Below are 24,870 nucleotides of genomic sequence, written 5' to 3' on the forward strand. Positions count from 1 at the left end.
ACTTTATATTTCATGCATATCCAATGCAAATAAAGTTCAGGAAGACAGCCCGGTATCCTTTTTGCTTTACTGTTGACACGGTAGTAAGGGAGCTTTTTGTTTTGGTAAAATGTTTTTTTGATTCATCCTTAAAGGGAATGTACATCATTGGCTTTTGCTGTAATTTCAGAAATGAACTATTTGAGGGGTTAGTATAATAGATCAAATATTGTTACACTGACATGTTTGAAGTTTTTTGTTCGAGAATGCTGGGAAAACCAAGAAAAACAAAAATGTTCAAGTAGTCTGGTTCCCTGACTCCACTTAAGATAAAATGGATCAATTTCCAGATGCCGGAAAATTGTAAGGTAAGGGAACCAGTCTAGCTGGCCTGCACCCGTCATGAATATGTAACCAATAGCAAAGAAAATTTGAACTGAATCAAAAATGGTAAATTTGGAGCAGTAGTTGCAAAGTAGTTAGGTTTTTCCAACAGTGGTCGGCCGACCACCGCTGGAAACGTATACAAAAATACCATTTTCTTGAAAATGACTTCACACCAGGTGCCATTACTTTACAGGATGCTTTTGACTGTCATTTCCCAACATCCTAGTAAGGTATTTTGTAAAAACTTGGTAGTTTTATTTTTCGATGTTTGCAAATGTTGTATATTCCCTTTAACCAAATAGCACTCTCCTATTGTGTCCATCATATATCAAAGGCTAATTGTGATGTCCAGACTGGACCACACATGTATTGATTTACTAAGGAGACCTTTGTTGATGGCCGTACATGTTTGTATTTTCTAGGTGTGACTGTCCTTCTGGAAGAGCCCACTGCTGATGATGTCAACACCACCTCCATGTTTAGCAAGAAGTTTGAGGAGGATGTTTACCCACCCGATGTGGAGAAAAGCGAAGACCCAACAAAGACTGGTACCTCCTGGTCCAAACCACAGGATGAGTCTATTAATCGCTACGGTAGGACATCTTGCAATTAATAATAAATAATAATAATGTGCTTATATAGCGCTTTATACCAAAGGTCTCAAAGTGCTTTACAAATATTTTTGACCTTGGTGATATGTATGTGGCCTATTTTTGAGTAGTAAAATAGGGTGTAAGTGGCGCCACAAACTTCAAAAAAGTCCACCTACAAAAAAAGAAAACCCATTTTTTTTCTGCGGCCAAATTTTGGGAAACATTTTTTGAAAAAAATTAACTTTTCAAAAATTTGAACAAAAAAATTGAGGCCCCCCCCCCCAAGCCAAATCCTGGATGCGCCACTTATTAGTTTTGCAGCAGCTCGAGATCAGCGCATTCTAGTCTCTACCTTCACAGGTACCCATTTATACACCTGGTGAAGAGAGGCAATTGTAGTAAAGTGTCTTGCCCAAGAACACAAGCACCATTTTCCCCGTCAGGGTTTGAACCCATGTACCACGGAACCCGAGTCAAACACCATAACCAGTGGACCACAGCGCAATTGGTAGACTGTCACATTTATATCAGTTGAAAAATGGGATCTAACTTGTATGATACTAGAGAAAATAACAATATACCTATAGCAATACCGAACACCTCTTCTAATTAATGTCATACTCTTGACAATTGAAATGATGTAATCTCCGCCCCCCCCTTCCCCGGTCGGGTAATTCAGAACAAGATTCCTTTATCAATCAATGTCAGCATTGTAGTAAAGTACATCACAAATCCACACAACTCCATTGCAAGTCGGTACAAAGTCATATAGACACAAGTCAAGTCACAAGCTATTCAAAGGCACTGTGACAAAAGATATTTCTTTGAAACTGTTCATCCCATTCTTACTTGAAGTCATGATGAAGTGACTTCAGATTGACTTGACCAGCACTAGTGTTGGACTTATGATTGACTTGACTTATGTGACAACGAGGTACCTGTTTTCCATTTCCCTCGTAGCGGTTGTCAACAATCCTAATGTCTCATAGTACATGGCAGTGGCCCCATGTCTCCCCTTCTGCTTCTAAACCTCCTCAAGGTTTCCTCAAGGTTTCAATATCTCCTTCCAAACCTACTATATAGAATACTGTGTGAGTAGTTCAGCGTCGCTCCTAGATGATGTTGTGCCCTGCATGGTGGTTGGAGGCAACTCCTCTGGTTCAGTGACCATAGAGGATGGAATGATCATTGTCCGTGCTGGTGACGGGGAAGAAAGGTTCAACATCACTGACTTCAAGGCACCAAAGGACTCCAGCCAAGGGGAAATGATTGAGAAAGCGGCCAAGTTCAATATGGAACCTGGGAAGTAAGTCTGTGGGCCGGTTGCATTTGAATCAAAGAATGATACATGATCAAGACTTTATTCAAGAAATTTAATTTATAGGGTTCATGAAATGACTTGCCTATCAATGAAACTTTGTCAGACTGCTGATAACACACCGTCTGAACTTTTTGGCATGGTCTGCGTAGACTTCATTTAGCACAGATTCTTGTGTATGCAATGTTAGTGGTACAGTATAAAGTAGGTGTTGCTAACTTTTCTTGATAATGTTACGCTGTCATGTTTCACAAGGGCTGCTGATTGGGACTTGACTTTAATGAAATCCAATGGTACAAATATATATGTAAAATGGCGTCAAAGGACAAATCGTTTATAATTTGGGGTTTAAGTTTCACAAGGGCTGCTGATTGGGACTAATTGACTTTTATGAATCAAATGCTACAACATTTATAAAAATGGCTTCTTCTACAAGTCTCTTAAACCCCTAATATAAACCATTTGTCCTTTGAAATATTTTTGCAAAGTTCTTCATGATTTGAGGGTCATCGTCAAACTAAGTGACTTGAGATTGTGACTTGGACTAGAAACATTTGACTCCAGGCTCGAGCCGTATCCAAATGACTTGGCTATGGCTTACGATCACACATGCGCCTATGCAAGCAGCTGCAGCCTCTACCTATAGACATGTGTTGACCTGCCATAGCCACTGTGGAAGCGGCCTTCAACTGTGGGCTTTGATGGAAGGACTTCACCATACATGGACTTGTTTAAACAATTGCTGTGCCTGTTCTGTATTTTACTGCTATTTTAGGTGCCTGTATTCCTGGACAAAGATGTGCAACCCAGCTATGTTATGTGTCACAGTATCAGCAGGAACTACTACAGTATTAGGTCAGTATTTGAACACCAGTATGAGATATATCAGGCCATTGCCATTGCTGCATGCATGTGGAAAACAAAACATTAGCTAAGAACTTCCGGTGTAACTTGAGGTTCTAGGAATATCCTTTAACAGGAAAGCAATGTTTGAGGTGGATGGAGAAGAAAGATCTTTACTTGGCAATGTAAAGTATCAATTTGTTGTTATGGAAAGCCCCCTTATCAGACAAATAATTGCAAGACTCACTTCCCGGCAGAATGTGACCCGTATAATAGTCTTTGGGAAAAACACTTCTTTGTTTAGTTTGTTTATATTCCATTTGAGAGTTTTAGTGAAGTAAGTCAGCTTAATGATTTCTGCCAGGTAAAGATCAAAAATAGTTTATGTCACTTAAAAATGTTGGAAAACATTCGTCAAACTTGCATTATCCTGATCAACAGGAGACAGTGATATGATGATGACATCAGCCAATGGCACAGACCTTGTTCTGACATCACCAACAAGCCAGAGAAGGAGGAAGAGGGCCATAGATAACCACTTTGATTTCACTGTGGCTACAAAAGGAGGTAGGTATTATACAACATGGTTTGACTGATCCCATGGTGTGGACTGATTTGACTACCTCCTGGGCCCAATTTTGTGGCTCTGTTTACCATTAGCGAAAAATCCCTGCATATTGTAACAATAATAATGAACATTTATAAGGCGCTGGTATCCACCAAGCAAGACACTCATGGCGCATAATACACAAAATAACCAAGACAATTACAATTTAAAATGAAATTGAATTTGATTAACACAAATCAGCGACAGAATAATGAATACCAACTCATTAAACACAAACAAATGTGAGGCAAACTTTTGGGATATCAGAGAAGATTTAAATACTGACAAATGATTGTTCCAGAGTTCGGGAGCGGCGCGTGAGAAAGACCAGTCTCTCCAAGAGTGGTTGGTGCAGGAAACAGCAAGCTGTAGCAATCTGAGTGGTGCGTCTGGATAAGGTGATGAGGCTGAGGATTGATGATTTGGTGTTGTGACAGGTTATACATGAGGGGGTTACAACAATCTAAGCGTGAAGTTATAAATGCATGGATGAGTTGCTCAGTGGCTGTACGATTGAGATGTTTCCAAATGAAGCCAACATTACGGAGATGAAATCTGACTAGTGATATTGACTCTGCCATAAAATTGGGCCCTGATGTGAAAGGGAGGGAATAGGCCTATATCAAAATCAGCCAACACTACGATTAACTAAGTTGTACATGTATTTGTTTTATTACACCTTGTACATAGTTAGTGCCATTATTGTACTGAAAAAAGTTCTGAGGAACTATCTCCCATGGAATGCGTACATCACATACAAGGTGTGATGTCAGATGCAACTGTGCAAGGGGTCCATACTGTTATCTGCTTCACCTGCTATCACAATGTAACCTATAACCACCTATGGCATCTGAACAAAATGAAGATTGAGGACTGTCAATGGTGGTAGAGGACTATCTGAACTTCCAGCCTTACTTGTGTTATATCAGGTCTACACCAGGGTGGTTCACTCATCCTAGGTCTGCTGGATGTCAATAGAACCAACCAGGAATTCACATCGGATGCTGCCCTGGATTATAAACCATACATCACCAATCCACTCTACACCATCCCATATACATCAAGACTGCTTAGGCACAGGTTGGTTTGCTGCACACTGTGTGTTTTCCCTTCAAAAGTGATCAGACAAATTCAATACAACTAAAGAATGAAATTTTCTCTAAAACTAGTCTCATATTTGTTCGTTTTTTTTTCTTTCATAATTGTCTGCGTTCTTGTTCTTGTATGGGTATAGAAAATGTCCTCTCGGTATTGAACTGTTAATTTTTGTTAGCAGACCATTCATGGAAATAACTGCCAAGACTTTATTCAGAATATCAGGTAAATTATACAATTGTTAATATAGCGGTACAATTGTCCTATGGGCTCCATGCGCAAACGAAAGAGGGCTCCCTTTTACCTAGCAACGACGTACGGGCGGGACATTTAGCTGGTGGATGCACACAGTTTCCTGTGTGTGACGCACGTACACCAGGGGATTTGTACTATGTACACGCACTGGTACGGCCGCACATCACCGCAAAATTGCAGTCAGGCAAGATGGCATCGGTCAGTCACCCCCAACTGTACTTTCTTTGCCGGTGAGGGGGTACTTGTGAACGGAGCGGATAGAAAGCCAGTAGTCATTTTGGTTGCATACTTTACCATCGATTTGCTTTTTCCTGTGACGGTTAGCATAAACAGATATTATTACCACCTAAAAGACAGTGGACAATAAGGATTGGAAATAGATGTGTCAACACAATTTAAATTTAGAAATACATTGTCATTTTGAATTCCAGGATACATTTTGTGTATGAACCAACCTTCTATATCACCAGTCTTGGTCAGACAGAGTTGCAGGGACCATTAATGATCAACATGAGCCTAAGCACACCGGGGAACTGGACAGAGGCAAAACCTAGACTTATCTACTGGGACAAAGGTGAGTCTTAGCAGACCGGGGAACTGGACAGAGACAAAACCTAGACATATCTACTGGGACAAAGGTGAGTCTTAGCACACCGGGGAACTGGACAGAGACAAAACCTAGACATATCTACTGGGACAAAGGTGAGTCTTAGCACACCGGGGAACTGGACAGAGGCAAAACCTAGACTTATCTACTGGGACAAAGGTGAGTCTAAGCACACCAGGGAACTGGACAGAGGCAAAACCTAGACTTATCTACTGGGACAAAGGTGAGTCTTAGCAGACCGGGGAACTGGACAGAGACAAGACCTAGACTTATCTACTGGGACAAAGGTGAGTCTCGGCACACTGGGGAACTGGACAGAGGCAAAACCTAGACTTATCTACTGGGACAAAGGTGAGTCTCAGCACACTGGGGAACTGGACAGAGACAAAACCTAGACATATCTACTGGGACAAAGGTGAGTCTCAGCACACTGGGGAACTGGACAGAGACAAAACCTAGACTTATCTTATGGGACAAAGGTAAGTCTAAGCACACTGGGGGACTGGACAGAGACAAAACCTAGACATATCTACTGGGACAAAGGTGAGTCTCAGCACACTGGGGAACTGGACAGAGACAAAACCTAGACTTATCTTATGGGACAAAGGTAAGTCTAAGCACACTGGGGGACTGGACAGAGACAAAACCTAGACATATCTACTGGGACAAAGGTGAGTCTTAGCACACCGGGGAACTGGACAGAGACAAAACCTAGACATATCTACTGGGACAAAGGTGAGTCTTAGCACACCGGGGAACTGGACAGAGGCAAAACCTAGACTTATCTACTGGGACAAAGGTGAGTCTAAGCACACCAGGGAACTGGACAGAGGCAAAACCTAGACTTATCTACTGGGACAAAGGTGAGTCTAAGCACACTGGGGGACTGGACAGGGGCAAAACCTAGAATTATCTACCGAGACAAAGGTGAGTCTCAGCACACTGGGGGACTGGACAAGGGCAAAACCTAGACTTATCTACTGGGACAAAGGTGAGTCTAAGCACACCAGGGAACTGGACAGAGGCAAAACCTAGACTTATCTACTGGGACAAAGGTGAGTCTAAGCACACTGGGGGACTGGACAGGGGCAAAACCTAGACTTATCTACTGAGACAAAGGTGAGTCTTAGCACACCGGGGAACTGGAGAGACACAAGGACTTATCTACTGAGACAAAGGTAAGTTTAAGCTCACCGGGGAACTGGACAGAGGCAAATCCTAGACTTATCTACTGGGACAGAGGTGAGTCTTAGCACATCGGGGAACTGGACAGAGACAAGACCTAGACTTATCCACTGGAACAGAGGTAAGTCTTAGCATACCAGGGAATTGGACACTGAGACTTGTAGCTGATTATTTGCTTGGTATTTCAGCGATGCCAACACAATCTGATCTTTATTGATAAATGCTGTTTAAGTGTTGAAGTCACAGATGGATTTATGTATGTCCTTTTTTTTCAAGTTTTCATATAAGAAATAAAAGCTGCTGCAGCAATCTCCTGAACAGCTGTCATGCCCTGACATACTGACATCGTAGAAATCAGAGGGCCTGCGGTTTCCACCCTAGAGGCCCTTTGTCATTGAGAACATCTCTTTAATAATTTCTTTGAGCTTTGGACTCATGGACTTGATGTCCACTTTTCGCAATTTTCATATTTTTATTGATTTGCTTACTTCTTTTATTTGTTTATATTGAAAAATGTTTGGTAATGATTCCTTGAGCCACCTCCCCACCCTGTTTTGTGGTATATGCAATTATGAGTTCTATTTAAGTGTCCTCCTAATCTTTGCGTAGATCACTCTAAATGGCAAGATGCAGCTAAGACATGCAGTGATGTGGATCAAATTGCATACCTTGATGATGGAAACCAAGTGAATGTTCAGGTTGGTCTTGCAGTTTAAAGGTTTCACTCGGTTATTCTTACTTCAAGTAGTCTTGGCCCAAGTCAGGCAGCCATGGCACATGCAGACATCCCACCATGGCAAAGTTAGTTCCGCGGACCGCTTGTCTTTATTTCAAGTAGTCTTGGCCCAATTCAGGCATCCAGGCCAGGCATCCAGGCCAGGCATCCAGGCCATGGCAAGTGCAGGCAACCCACCATGGCGGTAGATGAATCAAATCTAGTTCCGTGAGTTCGACACTCTGTCCTTTGTAATGTGCGCTTGAGGTTTACTTAGAAATTCTCAGGTTTGGGTGCTAATTCCCCAACTGGAAGTGGTCCATCTTGTTTATAGCTTGCTGTTGAGTTGTAGGCAGCTTGCCAGGGATTGGCTACATTAGGGCAACATGATCCAAAATCCAGTCTTTTGCCAAGTCTATTTTAAAAGACGAAATGGAACACCACTCTTTAGAACCTTTCAGGACTTTGAGTTTTGAAAAAGGTATAATATGATTTCATTTGTACGATCCAGACAAATGGAGTTGGAGCAAAAACAGCTGTTGGACCATTAATTATTCTCTCCATACCAATGTGCATGTGTGATAGCTGTCTGCTTGAACAACCAGTCTACAGACTTTTGTCAAACTGGACATTATCAAGGCTGGTTCATACTCGGAGCGAACGCGAATGCGAATTTGTGACATCAGTGCACGTTTTCGCGCTACAAATTCAGTACGCGCGCGTGCTGGTTCACGGGCTGAATCACGCGCTCATGTCTTTCACACATGTTTTGTGCACGTGACATATTCACTTCGGTACTCCATAGTTGAACTATGGTAACTGATGTAGTTCACGCTCCAACTTGCTATGGAATGCAAGCATCAGTGGATTCCCAACTCTGGACTTTAATGAAGCCCCTTTAATTACCCTCCCATTTCCATTCTAGAGATAACACAACAGATATCAGTATTGAGTGTTCAACTACTGGTTTTTAGATGCACTTTGTTACCCTTCAAAAATGCCAGAGACCTTCCACAATATGCGTCAATAGGCAATGCTTGCATATCTGATCCATATCTGATCCATTTCTGTCAATATCTGTTTTCATAAGCATATGGCTAACACAAAGTGTTTTTCCCTTCACGTTGTAGGTTTGTTCCACACAGGCTCCAGCCTTGTCTTCCTCAGAGCCAGGTCGCAAGCGACGCGCTTTGCAAGAAGAGTCAGTTCCTTCCAACACGACATACTTCAGCCATGAGACTCATTTTGCATTTGCTGTTGTCTTAGACGCCATCCCCAATAACCCACCAGTTATCACAAACTTGGTAGAGAATATGTTCATGAATGAGGATGAAGGTAACTTTACCTTTTTGATCAATTAAATGTTTCCACTATACTTACAAATACTTACATCGAATATTTTCATTGTATTCTATTGATCATCGCATAGCAAAGTGAGATTTATCAAAAAACCTAAGCAAATTGTTTTCATAATGGTTCATTTGTTGTCTGAATGATGTCATAGCAATACAGTGTGTATAAAAAAATGATATGTTTAGGCCAAAAAGAAAAGTCGGTCTCTGGTCAGCGCGCGCGTCGATTTTAATCATGCGTGTCAATCTTTTTTTTTCCAAAATGTTCCGCAGTAGCTCCAACAGCGCCCTCTATTGCCGCACCTCAATTTTTTTTACCAAAGAGCACCAAGGCAAACGATTGAGAGCACCAAGGCAAAATATGGAGGACACCAATGTACATGAGGACACCAAATAGCAAAATAGTACCCCACCTTGTCTGTACAACTACAATCCAAGCTTGAAGAAGAAAAAAAAAAGCCGCTTTCCCGCGTCAATTCCAGAACTTTGGTCTGACCAGAGACTGAATATATTTTTTTTTTGGCCTGAGAATTTTTTTTTTTTAATTGAAGCGCCTGTTTTGCTTAATACTAACTTAAATACGCTTATTAGAATGATTATTTCTCAACACAATGCTGTTTTCCCTATCTCATTTAGACACCTACATCCAGAGATGTAGACATTTAAAGGTACAGTCCATCATTTGTAATTTGTGCATTTTGTTCGTTTGAAGCAACAAAAGTGCTCAAAATCTAAAGAAGGGTGCTGAACAACTATACTGATAAAGTTTCAGCTCAGCTTCAGCTGTATAATTTGAGAAAAACAACATTCTAGGATCTCAATTTCAAATCAAAAGTTGCTGAATCATGTTTTGAATTGGGCCTGAATTCAGCGTTCGAGACACGTTCTTACTGAGCCGATTGCAGCTACACGATGTGGCGCACCGATCCGACGAATTATAGCAACCACGCGCGCGTGTGCGTTGTGTCAATGCTTGCGCACGCTTCGCCGAATGAAAAAAACGAACTACTAACGGAAATTTCCAACTGTGCTTCTTAAGACGCACCGTTGGAAAAGGCCTTCTTTCGTTGATTTCTTCAAAATGACAGCTTGCCATAAAGAATAATTTCACAAGGAGTTTAGTCCCCTTACTATATTTCAACCAAGTATATTTTTCAACAATAATTACGCCACTTACTTTTTGGATAGCTGCAAATGATGGACTATAGCTTTTTGAAAGGAATGTCAATGTGGTCCAATTGCAACAAAAGTGGATGAAAGGAGATTAACATGCCAGCAGTCTCTCTGTTGGCCAGCTTACCTATTGTTCTTTGTCATACAACCTAAACTTATGCTCCAATGATTATATAAACAAATTACATAATCAATTAATCATACATGTAGGTTTTATCTCAATATTATTGGCCAAGAACAATTGGTAAGTTGGCCATCATTGCTGGCATGATAATTTCCTTTCATCCACGTTGCTGCAACTTGAACCACATTGACATATGATCCCTTTCAATTAAAGCTATAGTCCATCATTTGCAGCCATCCGAAAAGTAACTGGCGTAATTATTAAAACAAACTTGGTTGAAACATAGTAAGGGAACTAAACTCCCTGTGAAATTGTTCTTTCTGGGAAGCTGTCATTTTGAAGTAATCAATGAAAGAAGGGCTTTCCAACAGTGCTTCTTAAGATGCACCGCAGGAAAATTTGAATTAGTAGTTTGTTTTATTCGGCGAAGCGCGCGCAAGCATTGGCACGACGCACACGCGCACGCGGTTGCTATAATTCATCGGATCAGTCGCGTATAGCTGCAATTCAGAACAATTCAAAACATGATCCAGTAAACTTCATCAGGTTAGTTGTTCAGTATCCTTCATTAGATTTTGAACACTTTTGTTGCTTCAAATGAACAAAATACACAAATTACAAATGATGGACTATATCTTTAAATATCTATATCTCTGGATGTAGATGTTCTAATGACATAGGAAAAACAGCATTGTATTGAGAAACAATAATTTTTTAAGCATATATAAGTTATTATTAAAATAGGTGCTAGTATTTCAAATATTTTTTTCTCTAAATGTATTTTTTGTTTTTATAGGTCTACAGACTGTATATCTCAAATGTTCTGTTGTATTATTTTACTAGGGTTATTTAAAAAAAAATATATATGTAGTACTCATTAAGTCACCTTTTCTGATTTCAGACTTGATGTAATATGTGATACGATCAAGCTAAATGAGTGGTTTTTCCACCCCGGTCAAAAACATTTTTATTACAGATTTAAAAGAGCACAATCTCAGCATTGCTGCTGTGAAACCCGCATGCTGATACCATCTTTATTTCACTAATTATGGAAGTTGGAACACCAAGAGATGTGATGAAGTGATGTGATGAAGTGGCCCTATTTTGGCCTGTATCTCCAAAAACAAATTCCCGACAAACGACTCATGTAGCTTGATCACATCACATATACTCTATAAACAATGCAAATATTACACGTCACTGGCAGAGCAAATGTTAGTGAATGTCAAATATTGATTGTTGTTATTTTTCTTGCTTTTATATTCTATTCCAGGAACTCTGTCATACACATTCCAGGCCACTGATCTTGAAGATGACATTTTGGTCTTTGAGCTTGGTAGTCACAGTGACAAGCAAGGCACAGCAGTGATCACAGAGACCGGTGAATTCAGCTATACACCTTGTACTGATTGCTATGGTACTTTCACTCTGCAAATCAATGGTAAGAGTCTCTACAGGATGTTGTTTTCTGAAAGATAATATCTGCCCAAACAATTTGCCAAGACTTTTGTTTGATAATGTGTATTTTTATCAATGCAAAATGTGCAAAACACAGGGGAAAAAAATATAAGTAATTCAAAAATACGTTGTAAAAGGAAAAGCCATGGGAAGTCATTGGAATGTATATTTGTTTTTAGACACATTTCTCTCTGAAAAGCTGAAAAATGCAGTAAATTTTCCTTTGCACAGCATGTCCGATTAAAAAATTTCATGATGGGTTTATGACTACGGTTATCAGGCGCGGTTCTAGAGCCTATATTTTTTGGGGGCTAGCAGGGTGGATCCAGAGGCGTGCTGAAATGTAAACCGTTTTTTTTTTCTCCGGACACTTAGGCCTTTTGAAAATCAATTGGGGGCGGGGGGCTCATACCACATTTTCAATGGGGAGCGTGATGAAATCTTACAATCATGTTCACTGTATTACCTAATAGTGCACAAATGCCCCCTCTTTACGACTACTACTTTTACATTTTTTTGGGGGGGGGGCTAGCCATAAAGCCCCCCTCCCCCTGTAGAATTGCGCTTGAAGGTTTATGTGTGCTGAATTGGTGATTTTGTTCAGTAATTTGTGGTATACATTTTTAGAGAATTATAAATGGTGCTATACAAGTGATACATTTACGGACTTTCTTCTCTCTCTCTTTTCTTTTTATTATTTATTCAGTGAGGGAGGTACAGACCTTCCATGAGATAGAACCTCTGTCTACCACTGTCAATCACACCATTGAAGTCCGACCAGTCAATGATAATCCTGTGTTATACAGTGCACAAAATGGCCAAGTTGTTGGCAATGGACGCATTGCTTTGGTAAATTAAATAATGATAATGTTTGCTTTTTTATTTCACATGTTTTTGTGGTGATGCTCCTAATAATCAGATGGGGGTTTATGGGATTCATCACATGTGCGTTTCTTTACATTTAAACTTTTTTATGCTTCCTTACAGAAATTCATACAGTTGTAAACAAATGATGCAAAAGCCATGATCTCATCTTATAGCTCACACCAATATTTTTGATAACCCTCATTTTCTAGCCCCAAACTTTTATAATGGTCCGCATGTGCATTGTCCCCATTATCACATCAACTAAAAGAGGCCATTGGGAAATTGACAATTTCAAATTATCAATTTGATTTAGGCGAAAAAAAAAAAAATATCTGGTCTCTGGTCAGACCGGCGCTTTTTTTTTTTGGTTTTTTTTTTGGTTTTTTTTCTTCAAGCTTGAATTGTACAGACAAGGTGGGTACTATTTTGCTTTTTTGGTGTCCTTATGTACATTGGTGTCCTCCATAATTAGCTTTGGTGCTTTCGATCATTTGCCTTGGTACAATTTTCCATTCCTTGGTGCTCTTTGGTAAAAAAATTGAGGAGGTGCGGAGCTGTTGGAGCTACCGAGGAACATTTTGGAAAAAAAAAAGATCGACGCGTATGATTAAAATCGACGTGCGCGCTGACCAGAGACCGACTTATTTTTTTTTTTGGCCTTATTGCTGATTTTTTTTACAAGTTTTAATAAATATCTATTAAATTTGATTTGAGTTCACTCGTCTCCACAGCAAAAAATGGCATTTAACACGCAAATCACTGCAAACTCTTATATTTACATAGCCCAGGTTGGACAACGTCTTCATTGCATTATGACTGATGTCTAGGGTATTAATTCTACTACCACAGCCAAACAAATTATTGTTTCCTGTTGGAGGAAGCTGAAATGTTGTTTACATATTCCTTGTGTCCAGAATTATGTCTACGCTGGGTATAGAAAACGTAAATATGTCCATGGAGGACGTGTTGACTCAAAATAAACTGCAGATCCATGGTCTTGTCAGAAACATTTTCAGTACGATCTCCCCGTGTGAAGAATTACGTGCAGGCGCGGTTCTACGGGGGGGCTAGGGGGGGGCTGTAGCCCCCCAAAATTTTGTCTAGCCCCCCCAAAATAATTCCGTAAAAAAAAAGTTGCATTAGCAAAAAGAAGGATTGTGATGTACATGCGAACGGTCACCCCCTAAAGAAGAAATAGCCGTGACGAGTGTGCATTAGTTAATATAGTGTGAATGATTTTAGGATTTTATTGGCGCTCCCCATTGAAAATATGGGTGTAAGTGGAGCAATTAATAGGGTGTAAAGTGGCGCTACTTGATCATTGCTTTCAAGTGGTTTACTTGATCGTTGCTTTCAGGTATTACTCACTCATAGTCACCTTCCTGAGAGTCAAGGAAACCAAGACATGACTTAGTCTTCCCATTGTAAACTTACATGTTTTGTTTATTTCAAAGACATCCAGTTTTCCACCAGTATACAAGAACTGCCCTGAGCAGTTCTTCACTCTATTTCATTCAACCTGTTCATTCAATTTCAGCTTCTCACTCAGTTAAACTCATTCAGTTCATTCGATTTAATTTTTGTGACAGTTCGCTTTAAAGAAGAAATAGCCGTGACGTGTGTGCATTAGTTAATATAGTGTGAATGATTTTAGGATTTTATTGGCGCTCCCCATTGAAAATATGGCATGAGCCCCCCCCCCCCCCCCCCCCCAATTGATTTTCGGAGGCCTAAGTGTCTGGAAAAAATAACCGGTCAACATTTCAGCACGCCTCCCTGAAAAAAATTCTGGATCCACCGTGCTAGCCTCCCAAAAATATTGGTTGTAGAACCGCGCCTGATTACGTGTGCGTGCAACACAGTTACTATGCCATGTACGCAGCCGCGCGCGTAAGTGTTCACAACTTCACACAACATGCTCATACTGAGGATGTTTTCGACAAAAGCGTGGATCTGCGGTTTATTTTCTTTAAATACTAAACACATCGCCCATTGACATATCTACCTTGTCTAGACCCAGCGTATGCATAATTCTGGACACAAGGAATATTTAAACAAAACTTCAGCTTCCTCCATCAGGTAAAAATATTCATTTTGTTTATTTATTTATTATCCACATCCAACAACAGAAAACAACGCCAATTACAGGACTGGTTTAAACATATTATAAAATTATTTAAAAAAAAAAAAATATATATATATATATATATAAAAAACAAATATGTTCAAAAAGAATCGTTATAAAGAATATATATTGATGTTCTAAAAACAAACTAAAAACAAATAATATATGTATATAGAGATGAAACGAGCACTGTGAATTGTGATAGTAGACGATTTCATTGGATATGCATATATAGATATATATTTAAAAGCTAAAAGGTAATGGATAAAAAAAGACACAATATACTTTAGACAAACACAAAACAACAACAAAACAAACAAACAAAAAAACAAAAAGAAGAGCCAAAAAAGGAGAGTAAAACAAAACAACAAACGTAACTAAACAAAACAAAAACAAGACAAGACAAGGAAAACAAAGTAAAACAAAAACAAACATAGCCAAACCGAATAAAAAACAAAACAAAATACTAAAATCCAAACCGAACAGAACAAAACTGAACAAAACAAAACAGAACAAAAAAGTAAGGAAAATATACACTAAATAAAAAAAAACAAATTAGCAAAAATTTTGTCACAGAAATAAAAATAATAAAAAAATAATAAAATATGAAAAAAATGTGTTATATTTTTTTTTGCTATGGCAGCAGACGTTCATACCCTGGACTCCGTCGCGTGTACACAACGGAGGATTCCAACCTGGGCTAATTTTAACAGTCTGACTTTACAAATACACTTGTAGCAATTTATTTAAAATTTTGAAGAGATTTATGCAAATTTTATGACATTAAAATTTGCCTTTCCACATTTACTAATGATTTGAAAGTTTACCCGTATGTTTTAACTTTTATAAATGCAGTTTACTGTTGAGCAGAACACGGGGTCCAATGTTGCCTACAAGGATCTGAGTGCTGTGCTAGGAGCATACGATGCTGACACCAATGATGAACTGACCATTGTAACCAGGCCCCCGACGTATGGCACCCTGGCACTGACAAGCCAAGTCAAGACTGTGCCGTCCACTCAGAATTGCAGTGAGCCCTCTGTAGACAGTGAAGAGCCAGTCATTCCTTGTGGGATTGAGTTGCCCCATAGTGAGGTAGAAGTTGTGATATTAAAGAGGTTGTTGAAACCTTGGCCCCCAACTCCAGCTTTGGTTTATAGCCACTGGTTCCACAATGGATCGATCCAGTAAGCACCGCCCATGGTGTTCTGACCAATCACAGCCGTGATTTATGTCCGACGTGCGTGCACAAAAGTCCGACATGCGTGCAGGAAAATGCAGCGTGGCATTCGATAGGAGCACGTGTTAATTTGCCCAGTGCACAGTGGGCGGGGCTTACTGGATCGATTCATTACATAAAAGCCTCCAATGTCCAAACCATTAACTTTGATCTCATGTTACACAATCTGATGTTCTTGAGGCCAAATACCAGACCTATATGAAGCTGTTGTCCCCAAGAATAAGGGGCATACAATTTCCTGCTGATGCTGGAGACAATGTCAAGGTTTCAAGCCCCCCTAGGTTTGTCTGTCACGTTGTTGTGCTTAAAGTAAGATTTATTTGCCAGCGGTACCTTACTGATACATGTACCTCACTGATTCTTACCGAGTACTAGAGACTTTTTGGTGCAGTTGTTGAATTGAATAGTTCCTGGGGTAGCTTAAACCAGGCTGGACCTCTGTACTTAGACAGGTGTCGCTGACTTGCCTGAGAGCTGCTATTACACGATATAGAGGTATCCTGCTCATGTGTTATTGTTGCTGCTCTAGCAACATACTGGTAGTTGGTTCTGTCTGACTAAAGACCCATGGAATCACCCTAGACAAATCACTCTGTCATCAAATTATGCATTCACCATCCTTTCTCATCGAACTAGTTGAATCATATCACCAATCTTATTTTGTAAGTCCCACATTTTTGTCTACTTGCCGAGTAAAAAAAAATCAAGTCTGGTCTCATCCCCTATCAATGCAGTTAAGGCCCCCTCTGAATCACAGAGCTCTCACAAGTACTCACAAGTCATACCAAGTCAATCACAAGTCAGGCTTTCTGAGGTCAAGCCACACATTTATCAAAAACATTCCCATTTCAGTGGTCATCACCTGAGACATGCGAGTTTCGGTTTCAGAGTCATTGTAACATTGGAATGAGAACTTCTTTTTATTTAGGAGGACTTGAGCTGGACGACATCCACATTCACCTATGCTCCAAACCCCAACTACCATGGCAGGGATAGTTTCCTTGTCTTGGCAGAGGACCTGTCTGGAGCCGTGTCTCAGCTACTGGAGGTACAGATTGCTGTGCTGGTCAACCCTTGCATCCATGAGGGGGTCTGCAGAGGTGGGTGGCTCACACAAAACTTCAGCCATTTCTGTTTATTTCCTTTTGCTTATACTGCTTCATGAGTACAGCTTGTCCTGTCCTTGTGGTAGACTGAGGGAATTCTGTCACTATGCAATGAAACAACAGGACATGAATGAGACTCAAATAACATTTTCAAGGCACAGCATTCCATATGGGAGGCTCTACAATAGAAAGTAGAATTGGTATTTTGGAATTGCTTGTACTTGTAGATTATTAAATAAGATCAGTAGCCGATTTCATGAAACTTTACTTTGTGTTGCAGTTCAATAAATTACTTAACCCTAACCCTGCCAGACGCAATACAGTACATCAGGTAGAAAAGAACTGGTGCTCTTTGATGCATTCAGCTACCAACACCAGTGCATGAATGGCAGCTCTGAGACAGTGAGAGCTACAATCCTGGCCAAATCTCGCTGGGCCCCCAACCCCCTAGCCCCCGTTCAATGTTGTCTCTCATTGCGCGGTGTGTGCTCCATCCGCTGAAGAGAACAACATTGACCGGGGGAGCAGGGGAGTTGGTGACCGTTGGAGGCTAAGGGTATTTCCTAGTGTCCCAACCATTTTGGCCGGGATTGTAGTCCCATTGAACAATGCCACGGCTGTATGCTGCTGCGTGCAGCGACCATGGACTCTGAGGCAGTGTGGCCTTGAGAATTTTCCTCTGATGAATCTTGCTACATTTGGCAGGTTTGTCACTTAGTCAAGTGTTGCATTTTGGCAGGGTTCTAGCAAACATACCCTGGAGGGTTAGGGATAAATTGAACAAATTTTTGAATTATGACAAATTTCACAAGAAATTATGATGTACTAACATTCACTTCGAGTGGCATAAGTTATGGCTTCAAGCCAAAAGTAATTCGTTTTACTGACTAATTATGATTATTGTGCCCTCATTGTCCAAAAATATCAAGATTTATTCAAGAAATTCACAGCTTTATTTTTTTTAAGACAGTAATGGAAAGCTATTTTACCTGTAACAGAACTTGGACAGTACGACAAAACTATTTTCAAAATGACGGGCAGAACTGATTCAGTGACTGTTGTCTTACTGATGTGAAATCGTACCTAATAGCAATCTTCAAACCTGTGACTATCTTCACCAATATGTTTGAAAAACTTCAAACGTTGTGTAGCTACCTCTAATTTCATGAAATTGATCAAACATATGTTAATTTGTTGAATCGATCGTACTCCTGACATAAGTTGCACATTGATTTGTAAAATCAGCTGCAGGTTTCATATCAATCACTGATCAGACATAGTGATTCTTCTTATTTGTGTTGCTACATGTACTTCTCTGCACACAGGACCGGTTGAGGATCCTAATTGTACCTCCCCTGCACGTAGCAGTGGGTTCGAATCCTACTCCTGCCACTGTCAGCCCGGCTGGGTTGGTGACATCTGCGAGATTGATTATGATGAGTGCCAGTCCACGCTGTGTGCATACCCATACGTCTGCTATGATCGCCTCAATGGATTTGAATGCGCTTGTCCATTGTCTGATCCACTCTGTGATGACCTCAACTGGAGGTCAGCATTATTAATATCAAACAAATTATTTGTGTTTTACTGTTTTTATTTTGTGATGTGATAGCGTAGGTACCGCGATTGTATCCAGCAGTATTTTCAAAAACCAGTGTTTAAGTTTCGGAGAGTAAATACACACCAATATTTTTTTTAATTCAGTTTCTGTGTGAGTACATTTACAGAACTTTAAGTTCTCTCTGTCCTTCAAGTTTAATAAACAAAAATATCATCAAGTCAAGAAGTTGAATTCTAAACTCCGGAGATTTCAATTTTTGTGATATATTCAGACCAAGAACCTGATAAAAGCAATCATGTAAATCAACGTCATCAGGATGCTGTTTTGCACTTTTTATTCACTATTTTATTTCCTGGCATTTCACTCAAAAGAAGGATGCTTTTGGTGTTTTTGTCATTGTTTTCCCTAAGAGAAGGGCATGTCAAAAATGACCTTTTTTCAGTTCTGATTTTTTTTTGTGGCCTTTTTGCTTTAAAGCATTGCTCTTAATTTCTCTGACTTGGTTTAAGAAGCAAAAGTTATGTAACATCTTAATGATATCAATGTTGTAAGGGGCAAACATCTTCATAATTGCATTTTGCGTTTTCACAAAGAGACGCTAACGTGCTGTGCACGAAATGTATTGATCAAAAGGGAGTAAATGCAGAACAAGTGAGATTTCCATTTTCACAAAGGGACAGACATCTTTGAAACATTTCAGACGCATGCACCCAAACATGCGTGCCCTCTCCCTATGGCAAAACACACTGCACACTAGATTTTAAAAGTAGGTCAACTAGAATTTCGTTTTCTCAAAGAGACGGGCATCTTTGCTGATGATTTTCACGAATTAACCACAGTTTCAATGATGATTGCTAGGTTCATTAGAAAGTTAAGCCCTCTAAGAATCATATATATTGCATAGAGTAGATGCATTGTGGTACATTTTGCAATTCTAAAATAAGAAAAACTTCTCTTGCGATTATATCGAAACGTCTTTTCATCCGAATGGAGATGCCCATCCCTTCATGAAACAGTGACTACTTGCTTGTTTATGGTTCCACTGAAACTGATGATTTTGACCAGTCATGACAGTTTAAGCCTTTACAATGTATTCGTTTATCATTTTGTGTATTTTCTTCAGAGTCAAAGTTATAATTGGTGTGGTAAGCTGTCTGGTTGGTTTGTTCATCGTTGCTGCTGTGGTCTTCTACTTGTACAAGAAAAAGCACAGCAAAAAGTAAGTGCAAAGTGCTGTAAGTCCTGTTGACAATCACTATTTTGACCTCCAGGTGTTATATGCCATACCTCCAGGTTCCATCTACTTACTCATGAATAATTTTGTCCAATATACACTTTATTTGAGATTTTGAGATTCTTTGTAAACCTAGCAATTCCTGGGGGGAAGACCACGGATGAGATACTTTGCTGTTGATAGGTCTCCCCTTCTTTCCTCTTTAATCGCAACTTACCAGTTTGTACTCTTTTACCGGTCCCCAACACAGCTATCATCGGTACTTTTGATGTGTCCTCTTTGTACACCAACATTCCCCAAGATGAAGGGATTGCTGCCTGCTCTTCAGCTTTGGCTAAGAGCAGTCACGACTCACCGCCCATTTCTGATATAGTATCCCTCATGAACCATGTTCTAACTAAAAACAATTTTTCGTTCATGGGTAAGAATTTCCTACAGGTACATGGCACCGCTATGGGTACACGGATGGCACCATCAATGGCCTGCCTATTCATGAGCCAACTTGAACAGTGCATGTTGGCGTCAGCCCCGTGCCGTCCCTGGGTCTGGTGGTGCTATATTGATGACATCTTTTTCATCTGGACCAGTGATGAATCTAGCCTCACAGCATTCATTAATCACATCAATTCCTTCCATAGAACCACCAAATTCACAACCGAATACTCAACCAAGGATACCCACTTTCTGGATGTCAAGGTTCTAAAGACGGATGATGGTTTGATCACAGATCTCTTTGTTAAACCCACAGAAAAACACCAATATCTCCACTCAACCAGCTGTCATCCCCGACACTGCAAAACCAGCATAGCCTACAGTCAGGCCCTCAGACTCCGTCGAATCTGTTCTAATGATTCCGATTTCATCCACCACTCACAGGAACTTAAGAAACACCTCGTCTCCCAGGGTCATAGCTCCCTGGCAGTCCATCGAGCAATCCACAAAGTCTAGGCTCGCTCCAGGGAGTCAGTACTTTCAAAAAGACCTGTGCAACAACAGAGTTCCAAGGAGAAAGTTCCCTTTGTTGTCACTTTCCACCCCTCGCTTCCCCCCATTCATACAATAACCAGTTCTAACCATCATATTCTTCACACATCAGATCGACTTCAACGTGCTGTACAAGAAGAACCCATAGTTGCCTACAGACGGCCACCCAGTCTCAGGGATATCATTGTCCGGGCAGAAGTCCCCCCCTTTAATGATAATGTTAACCCCCCTTTGCCACAGGGAACTTTCAGGTGTCCCAACACCTCCAAATGCATTGTCTGTAGACAACACATCAGAGAATCGGACTCCTTCACCAGCCATACCGGTGGTACCACCCATAGGACAAGGGGTCATGTCACCTGCACCACCACTAATCTAATCTATTTAATATCTTGCAAAGTTTGTGGTGTTCAATATATAGGTGAAACAAGAACTACACTCAAGAGACGTTTCTACGGCCACAGATCCACAGTCAACACCCATTAGCTGGATACACCCATAGGACATCATTTCAATTTTCCTAATCACTCAATTTCTGACATGATTTTACAGGGCATTGAGGCACTAGGAAACCACAGAGAGATTGTTCGTCTGAGTAGAGAGAAATTATGGATAAGACGTCTCCAGACCATTCAACCCCATGGTCTGAACATCCAAGAAGGAAATGACTAATAACTTTTTGTCTTTGCCTTCTCCTTTTCACCACAGATAAGCTCCCCCCCCCCTCCAGTCTGCCTCATTCACCAATTAACTACCTTTCTCTCCCTCTCCCCATCATTGACTTTGTCCTTTGTGTTCCCAACCTCTTGTGGTCAACCATCCCCTTCCCCCAATCCCCCTCCCTTTTGTTACCCTCCTTTCTGTTCAGCCGCCTGCTTTTTCTGTGTTTTTTCCTCTGCATTATGTATTTCAACTTGACTGCTTTTGTTACATCAGTAATGTATACATGTACCTGTTTATGTTTATAGTCTTGTCATTTAGCCTTCGAGAAAGACTCTGCCAGGGTCGAAACGTCAGGCCACTAACTATTTTTTTGCTTTTCTTTTACAACAGATTTCAAATCCAACCATTACCGGATCCAGATGATGGTCAACTGGTGCCATACATAGGTGTCTACACTCAGAAAGCCTTTGAAAACCCTGTGTTTGAAGATGACAGTGGAGATCAGACAGATTCTGACGAGAAGGACGAAAACCAGGCTAGCCACAGCCATCTGGATGACTCTTCAACAGGAAGACCACTCTCTGTCATCTCAAATCGCTCTCAAAGCTCCTCTTCATCAGGCCTCAAGAAGAACAGGCCCTGGTCGGGTCTTGCACGCTCTAATGCTGTTGCAGATGCTTGGCCTGCACTGGCTGAAGCTTCCTCCATGGGTGGTAAATCATGTGATGAACCTCCCCCTGCCAGTCCAACAGTGAGCCCTGCCGATGCTGAGATGTGGGCACAGCCAACCATGCTCATGAAGAGTTCTGCAGCTCTCAAGAAGGACGCTGAGATTGGTGATCCAGAGCAGACGCAGATGTTCCAAAAGAGGACTCCGCCAACTACCACAGAGGAAACCCCTGTAACAGAGGTAGGTGTCATAACCTAGGCCTAATCTCATGAAACTATTCAGCAGAGACAACAAAATGTTGCTTTGTATATTTATAAGCTAAGCAAAACTTATTATTACTTGTAATGGAACTAAGGGTTCCACAAGAGAGTGCCCTATGCACTGTAATATGCCAGCCTGAAAAAAAATATTGAGAAGATGAAGAAGAAGTGTTAGCTTGTAGAGGTGGGGCAACCTCAGATAATTGTATGAACACAATCGGGTAGGGACTAAAGCAAGTCTTCATGGGTTGGACTCAAACTTGAATTCCCTGCATGTAAGTGTAGCTGAGAATGAATCAGGAGCCCTAAACATGGCATGACATTTCGGTCAGTAATTCTGGTTCAAATTCTTTGGTGAGTCACTGTCCTTGTTTAAGCAAATATTTTGTGAAATTACAAGAAATTGTGAAGGTTTCTGCTTTCATTTTATCATCCAGCTTCCAGGATCCGTTGTGAGCTTCACTGATGATGAACAACTCAATGACGTCAACGAAACAGCGATGTAATGATCCAACACAACTATCGGCTCTTAAGTCATTGGAACATTTCATCTTCTAAGATTGGACTGAATATCTGAATTTTTAAATGGTTACCTTAAAGTACATACATGTATCTGGACAGGATATTGTATGTTGTAATATCTTACAAACACAAGCAAAAGGCTTTTGCATGTTCACGACCATTTTTAAAGGATGAGCTTGGATTTGCACAAGCATCGTGCATGTCCCCTGAAGCCCCGTGTCACAGAAAAACAAAATCAGTTGAAACTGTTGAAACTGACACAATTGTCCTGATTTTGTGTTCCCCAAGGAAGTGGGGCAGCAAGTGTTATTAGCCGGCCATAAATATGCATTAGTTCATAGTTTGAAACACATTTCCATTAATTTGGCAATTGGTTCTAGTGTCATGATGTCTATCTTTTTTAAAGTGTTTTCTCTGTTTATGCAAGAGTTCCTTAAGTTGCCTAGATAATGAGTTCGTCCTCAGACAAAATATGAGCTTAGCCATTTTTTTGTTAACTCTTTTTTTGGTCTGCCATAAGTAGGCACGAAATTGCAAGTGCAAACAAATTTTTTATAATTTGGCAAGTTTTTCTAGCATTGAGATGTTTTTTGTTACTATTTTCTGCTGTAATCAAGAAAGTTTTCAAGTTGTGTAGATATTAAGCTCAGACAAAAGATTAGCTGAGCTTTTATATTTGAAGGTTTTTACCCAGATCATATTTCACTATTGTGATAAGTACTTTTTGCAAATGTAATGATTTTAATGAAGTTTGCAGTGTGAGTGACACCCTTTATGAAACCTGAAAATGGTGTTGGACGTACATTTTGGACAATTCAAAAGTGTGCATAATAAATGTTATAATCATAGAGTGGATTTTAGTTATGAAAAAAGTCTCAAAAACGTCTAGTTACTACAGTGATTTTAAAATTAAATTCTTCATCCATAATTTTTTGCTGAACTAAAGAAAAATTGGCTCGAAAAAACCATGGTGTCGGATGTCTCAGACAAATTGATGTTTTTCTGTGCTTTTGTTTATAAAATAACAGCTGTGCTGTTGAACATTGTAAGAAATAAGCTATATTTCAGTGAAATACAGCTAGTAAGCTTAATTCTTGATAATGTACCCTAAAGGAGACATTTTTCGTCATAAGTTTATACCTTAGGGAGACACCGGACATTGAGGAGACATTTCAATTTCTCCCTAATGTCACAACTCCTGTAGAGGCTCATGGTCCAAAAGGTAAATACACCAGAATTCATGGGGGTTGGATTAGGGAAATTAGGGTAAGGGGTCATTGATGTTGGAAACATTTTGACAATGTGTAAAAACCCTATGGGAACCATTCCCCGTAATAACAAAAATGATACACATGATTCATTTCTGGCATTTGGATTTGTGAAGTTTTTTTTCACTGAGACTTGAAATTCGGGGGAATTGCCCAAATGTCAACCTGAAAGAATGTAAGCAATGTGGTTTTTATAACTTATCCTGATCATACAGGTATGCATGTCAATTTGACGCTATAAAAAAATTATAACCAAGAAGAGAACCTTTATTCTTTACCAAATGTTACACTTTTGTATTTAAGGTGAAGAATAACACGACAGAATGTATTTAGGTTCTTGGACTTTTGTATGACCTCCAGGAAACGGAATATATTAAGGTATGAAGGAGGCCGATATATGATGATCGAGAAACCAGTCCTCGTCAATTAATCGCCTTTTTTGTTGCGAAGACATTTGTTTATGAGATTCCAAATTCACAGATCAGCTACAAAAATTAAAGTGACTTCTAGCCCTGAAAGATATTTTTGAGAGCTTTTCATAAGTTTTTATTGTAATGTTAAAGGGAATATACAACATTTGCAAACATCGAAAAACAAAACAACCAATTTTTTTACCAAATACCTTACTAGGATGTTGGTAAATGACAGTCTAAAGCATACTGTAAAATTATGGCACCTA

General features: G+C 40.0%; 1 protein-coding gene across 1 annotated transcript in view; it reads left to right on the forward strand.

Moving 5' to 3' along the window:
• LOC119733124 overlaps nt 1–23,887 on the forward strand; it is a 197,386-nt gene extending 173,499 nt beyond the window's left edge. Inside the window, exons 118-133 of the mRNA XM_038206700.1 lie at nt 789–959; nt 2,043–2,265; nt 3,053–3,132; nt 3,562–3,687; nt 4,657–4,807; nt 5,509–5,651; nt 7,479–7,567; nt 8,715–8,919; nt 11,507–11,674; nt 12,398–12,540; nt 15,539–15,778; nt 16,852–17,023; nt 18,355–18,577; nt 19,714–19,809; nt 21,862–22,381; nt 22,839–23,887. Of these exons, the coding sequence (XP_038062628.1) occupies nt 789–959; nt 2,043–2,265; nt 3,053–3,132; nt 3,562–3,687; nt 4,657–4,807; nt 5,509–5,651; nt 7,479–7,567; nt 8,715–8,919; nt 11,507–11,674; nt 12,398–12,540; nt 15,539–15,778; nt 16,852–17,023; nt 18,355–18,577; nt 19,714–19,809; nt 21,862–22,381; nt 22,839–22,907 (2,819 nt within the window). The 3' untranslated portion in view covers nt 22,908–23,887. The remainder of the gene's footprint in view (nt 1–788; nt 960–2,042; nt 2,266–3,052; nt 3,133–3,561; nt 3,688–4,656; nt 4,808–5,508; nt 5,652–7,478; nt 7,568–8,714; nt 8,920–11,506; nt 11,675–12,397; nt 12,541–15,538; nt 15,779–16,851; nt 17,024–18,354; nt 18,578–19,713; nt 19,810–21,861; nt 22,382–22,838) is intronic.
• Nucleotides 23,888–24,870: the final 983 nt, after the last annotated feature.

Source organism: Patiria miniata, unplaced genomic scaffold (assembly GCF_015706575.1).
Source record: "Patiria miniata isolate m_02_andy unplaced genomic scaffold, ASM1570657v1 HiC_scaffold_1, whole genome shotgun sequence".
In the NCBI taxonomy this organism is placed as follows: domain Eukaryota; kingdom Metazoa; phylum Echinodermata; class Asteroidea; order Valvatida; family Asterinidae; genus Patiria; species Patiria miniata.